The 5,522-nt window shown below is 54.4% G+C and overlaps 1 protein-coding gene across 1 annotated transcript; it reads right to left on the minus strand.

The window, feature by feature from the left end:
- Window positions 1-303: 303 nt before the first annotated feature.
- LOC125317082 (GSK-3-binding protein-like) lies at window positions 304-1,915 on the minus strand. The gene has a single exon (XM_048286719.1). The coding sequence runs from the start codon at window positions 1,753-1,755 to the stop codon at window positions 1,144-1,146; it is 612 nt and encodes a 203-aa protein (XP_048142676.1). The 5' UTR covers window positions 1,756-1,915; the 3' UTR covers window positions 304-1,143.
- Between the last annotated feature and the right edge of the window lie 3,607 nt (window positions 1,916-5,522).

The raw sequence follows: 5,522 nt of genomic DNA on the forward strand, positions 1-5,522 counted from the left end.
ATTTGACTTATAAATTCCAACAGCCACATTCTCGGCTGCTCGAAGGGGCGTCTCACGGCTTACAAATGAACGCTGCTGGCAAACAAAGGGGCTCAGTTGCATCTCCATGCATTAATAACCGGTGTCCCACTGCATCAGACTATGCGGATTGTTGTGGGGATTTTTTTTTTTGCTTGTAAAATGGAGATCTTAAAACTGAAAGAAGATCAAGGGGGTACGTGCCTCCCGGGGCATCATCCACACAGTTTTGTTCTCATGAATCAGAATTCATTTCCCCTTAACAATGAGACACAGACCCAAAAATAAAAACAAGACCACGTTTATTCAATACAGACAGGTTAATTAAGACAGTAAGTCCTGTAAATCAGGAACACATTTCAAACGCTCCGGTACGAAGTGCATATATTTAAAATCAACAGCTGCATCTTGTACTTGAGCCATTGAGTTTGTCGGGGAAGGGTGGATTCAGGGTTTTTCTTTTTGGTAGAAAAAAACTTGTTTCGGCTACCTTGCGTGAACAATGCATCTCAGGCTCCATTCACTCATTTCTTAAGTCCAGCTGCCTTCCAGCTTTGATATTCACATTTTTAAAAACTGCTTCATACAGTCACAACGAGAAATAATAACAATAAACGTTAAAATAACAACAAATAAACCCCCAACAAAAAACCAAACCAGCCCGGGAGGGGAAAGGAAACACCTCCCGCCGGGGTCAGCGAGGATTATTGCAAATGGCTCCTGGGAGACGGAGGAGCTCCGCGGCAGCGGGGGACCGGCGGCGGGGGGGTCCGCGGCCCCGGCCGGGCTGCCCCGGCGGGGGGAGGAGAAGGAGGAGCTCCCGGGGAAGGCAGAGGAGGAGGGGGGGGGGGGGACACAACAACAACTCGGGGCGGGCGGCGTGCGCGGCCTCACCGGCTGGGGCTCGGCGGGGTCCGCGCCGCGGGTGACCTTGGGGCGGGGGGGTTCAGGCACCCTCCCCGCCCCAACCGGCCCCGGCCAGGGGGGCCCCGCCGCCGGGACACACTTACATCCTGGCGGAGCCCGCACCGCGCTGCCGCAGCCCGCCCGGCGGGGGCTCCGCTCCGCCGCCGCCAGCGGCCGCGCTCCTTCGCTCCGGTCACCGCCGCCGCTCGTCCCCGCCGGCTACTGCAGGGGCTGCACCGCCGCCGCCGCCGGCTCGCCGTCCGCGCCGCCGCTCCCCGCCGAGGCGCTGCCGCTGGAGGCCGCGGATGCCGCCGCTGCTGCCGCCGCCGCCGCCAGCTGCAGCCGCCGGACGGCTTCTTTGATGAGGTTGCCGGAAAGGATGAGCTGCTGCAGGAGCCGGTGTGGGTCCTCCTCCTCCGCCGGCCCGTCGCCCGGCCCCGGCGGAGGCTGCTTCCTCCGACGGGCGGCGCTCCGCAGCCAGCCCCGTCCGCACAGCTGCTTGGTCACCCGCTGCTGGCCGCTCCGGTCCGGCCGCGGGGGCTCGACGTGCTGCGAGTGATCTTGCTGCGGGGCCGGTCCCCGCGGCGCCAGCAGCCCGGCGCCGGCCCCGCCGCCGCTGCAGCACCGCGGCGAGTAGGGGGCGGCGCGGTCGCGGGCGCTGCCCGGCCCCAGGTGCTTGGGGGCGCGGGGCGGCGGCGGCGCCCGCTGGGCGCTCAACTGCAGCACCTCGCCCAGCTTGGCCACCAGCGCGTCCACCTCCTTGGAGCCCGCCTGTCCCACGGCGACCGGGCGCTCCAGCAGCAGGAAGCGCTCGCCCGGGCGGCACGGCATCTCTGCCGGGTCCCTGCCGTGCCGCAGCCGCCGCAGCGGGACCGGGGCCGCCGCCCGCCCGCCGCCCCGCGCGCGCGCGAGCACACGCGGCTCCGGCGCTGCGGTCGCGGCTGGAGCTCGGCCCGCTGGCGTTGGTTTGTAAACAATGGGTGACGCGCGCGCCCGGGCGCCTCCCACTGCGCCGGCCGGGGGGGGAGGGAGGGACGGCCCTCCGGACCAACCGCTCGCCGGCCGCTCCCGGGGCCGGCGCCCCGTGCAGAGAGGGCTCGGCCAATAGCGCGGGGGCGGCTCCCGCCGCCGGGCGCCGCCGGCCGGGCGAGGCCGCCCCGCGACCACCGAGCGCGACGCTCCCTGTTCAGTCTTCTTCCCCCCCGTCTGCGCGCCGCGTGGACCGGCCCGCTTTCAAACCCCGCACCTCGGGTCTCGGGGGCGGGGCCGCAGTGATTGGCAGGAGGGGGCGGGGCGGGCGGCGCGGCGCGGCGGAGGGTCCCGCACCGCCCCGTCGCCTCGGGACGATCACTGGGAGGGGTCACGGGGGACCGCGGGGAGGGCGAGCGGCGCCCGGTGAGCGCCCCGTGACCGCCCGGTGACCGCCCGGCCGGTGCCGCCCCCGCCCCGCCGTTAACGGCCCGCGGGGCGCCGGTGCCCCCGTGAGCGCCAGGCGGTTGCGCGCGTGCGGCTCTCCCGCAGCACCGCGCGCCTGGAAGCGAGAGCTGGCGCTTCCCAGCGGAGCGCGACCGGCCCGCACCGGCCTCTTCGGGAGCGGCCGCGGCGTTGCGATCCCCATTAGCCAGTGTAGTCGCCCGCAAGGTTCCGTGTTGGGATCGCGGCGCGCTCGTACCGCAGCGCCCGGTCTGACCGCTTGGTTCGCCCTCGGCGGTCGTCTCTGCCCTGATTGCTATGCCTGCTGTGTGCCCGCACCCGGCAGCGCGTTGGTTTGGGGCTTAATTCCTTGACATACAAATGCCTTTGGAGTCTTTTTTGTCATCACTAGAATTAGCAGACGTGAAGCAACTCTGTGCAGGTGTTCTGCCGGGGTTTCTCTCAGCGTGCAGCTTACTTCATGACCTGCACCAAGGCTCTGCCCTATCTCTTCATGTCCCAGTCCTGTTCCTTCCCTTGTTTCCGTCACTGCATCATTTAAGCAGGTGTTGAAGTTTCTATGGTGAGCCTTAAATAAGGTTTTCTGGGTGTAGGAACTCTAGGGACATAGTCCAGAACACGTTCATTCACGTGACAGGGCATGTGGCCGGCTCTGGTGGGAACAGCCTGTAAAGTGTGAGTTGCTCATACACATAACTGCTATCACCACTGTGCCCTTGATTAATCAGTAAGCGGTTGGCAAAGGAGAGGGCATGTCTTTTGGTCTGTTTGTCCATGTTCTCCTGAGTTACTTCCACTTGCTATATAAAGCAAGAGACCCTGTGCATAAGTGCACGTGTTTGTGAACATGCCTGCTATCTGCACATGTTAATGGTCACTCCAGCCTATGTGTCCAAGCACATTACTACATCCCCTGCCTGGATTTATATGAGCTGGACATAAATCATGCCACCTAATTGCTTTTTATTTATTCATGTGCATACTGAAGGTACTGATACTTTCTTATTTTCAACACCTTCTTGGTAACTGGCAATTAAAACTCAGATCGCATTGTTCTACAGATGACGAAAAAGTGGTATTTTGTTGCACACCCCCACCCCCCATATTTTTAAGGCAACACTTCCACCTTTATTCCTTATTTATGCAGTATCTATTCAAAATAAATAGAAGCAGGCCTACATAGGTGCAGTGGATGGATCTACTTCAGCTCCAAGGGAGATCTATATTCAGATCACTTCTGAGTAGGTAATCTGGTATTCTATACAAGCAAAACTGCAATAAACCAGTACAGCTTATTCCAGCCTTTTCTTCTCCCACAAAAGCAAAATAAGCTATACCAGCAAAAGCTCAGTGCTGCTTGTGATTATATCTACACCTGGGGCTTTCATGAGCCCAGCAATGATAATCGCAAATCGTGCTTCATTGCATCCCTAACCAACGGCAGCGCTGGGAAAAGCTTGCAGGATAGTGCAGATCAGTGCCACAGATAGGGAGCTCAGAGCGCAGTCATTAGCAGAATCCTGATGTCCTCAGATCTTTTTAAATGCCAAATTTTAGTGATGACTGGTTGACAATGGACTGAGTATCTGCTGCGGATTTTAGGACTAAATACACTGAAAATGTTTACACTGAATGCTACTGCTCAGGATTAATAGGTTTACCAGCTGAACAAAGTGAGATTTGTGGGCCTTCAGGAGAAGGGTGTTTCAGATTATGTTCTCCTAGACAAATTAGGAACCTCAGCCATTACTTTGGTACTATCTGCTCTTTTCACTGGATGACGAGAGAAAAACTAAAATGCTGGAGAAGACAGTGTATCCTATATTTGAAGTTCTCTCTCAAAGATTTGTTTATGTGGGAAAACTGTACCAAAGAGGGCTCAATATGAATTTACATCATAGTTATATCTGCGGAGTGGATCTCAGTATGTCAGCACCCAGAGACCTTTCTGGGATTAAACCCCAGTCCATGCCAGGGGCAGGTCTAAGATGTCTGGAGCCATTATCGGATGTTCCTGGCAGAAATACTACAGCAGTTCATGAAGAGGTGTTTGCTAGTGCCTCTCCTTAGAAATGAGAACAACTTCAACAGTGGGTTTTGCAATAAAGGGGCTGTCATAGGTGCCCTGATGCAGAGTTTGTGAGCATAAGTGACTGAGTTGGCTGCCAGGTCAGCCCCAAAGAAGCTGGGGCCTCGTCAGTTGTAACCATTAGGTCATTTGCCCAAGTCCCAAGTAAGCTAAAACTTACTCACTGTATTCTCATTTAAATTGGGAGAATACAGCCTGGTTATCACACTTGGTCTTCTACCACTGGTGACGAGTTCTGCAGTACTGCTTTTACTTTAGCAGTTTACCACAGTAAGTGCAATTAAAAAAAATCCCCAAAACCCCAAAGCCCAGAACATTAACGATTGGGGGAGGTTCTTTTTAAAATAAAAGTAAAAGGAGTTGCAAAACTGTTGACAAAATTTTTCTGACCTTTGACCATATTTTGCTGAGCAGAAATTTGACAATGACCGTTGCTGTTTTGTTTTTTTTTTTTTTCTGGATGCATTTCTGTGTATGGTCTGTTTCCCTTCTGAGTGACAAAATTCTCATGGCAACTTGATGTCTAAGTCATTCTATTAGCAAGACATTACAGCTGAGAACAGTGATTGGTCCTTTTTTGTGATTATTGTTCACTTGCATTCTCACTTTATCCATTCAAATGTTTAGAAAACAGTCTTTAATATATTTTTAGTAAAACTTGTCTTTCAGGTATTCCTAGCAGAAGACAAAATCTGAGTTTCATAAACAAGTACTAATTATATTAATTATATGTCCATCTATAAAATTTTGACATAATTTTATTGTGCTTCCTGAGGATACATTTTAATTTCAGAATATAAAGGTCAGTTTGTATATCTTACCTTTTGTACTGATCTTGACAATATGGACAACTGGGTGTGAATTCTGAGCTTTAAACCTATTAAAGACAAAGAAAGAAAACCCTTAAATCCTTTGAAGTCTGCAATCCAGTGTTATCTCAGTCCTTTGACTACATGTATGTGTTCAGAATCATGTACATGTTCTAATGTGTTATGGAGACCCTGTAACCCAGTCAATGTGAAAATTATAAATAATACTTAATTTGTGCAGGTATTTACATTTCAAACCCTTTTAC

Source organism: Corvus hawaiiensis, chromosome 26 (genome assembly GCF_020740725.1).
Source record: "Corvus hawaiiensis isolate bCorHaw1 chromosome 26, bCorHaw1.pri.cur, whole genome shotgun sequence".
Classification (NCBI taxonomy): Eukaryota; Metazoa; Chordata; class Aves; order Passeriformes; family Corvidae; genus Corvus; species Corvus hawaiiensis.

Coding starts and splice junctions, on each gene's coding strand:
- LOC125317082 (XM_048286719.1), bottom strand. CDS start 1,755: ATGCCGTGCCGCCCGGGCGAGCGCTTCCTGCTGCTGGAGCGCCCGGTC.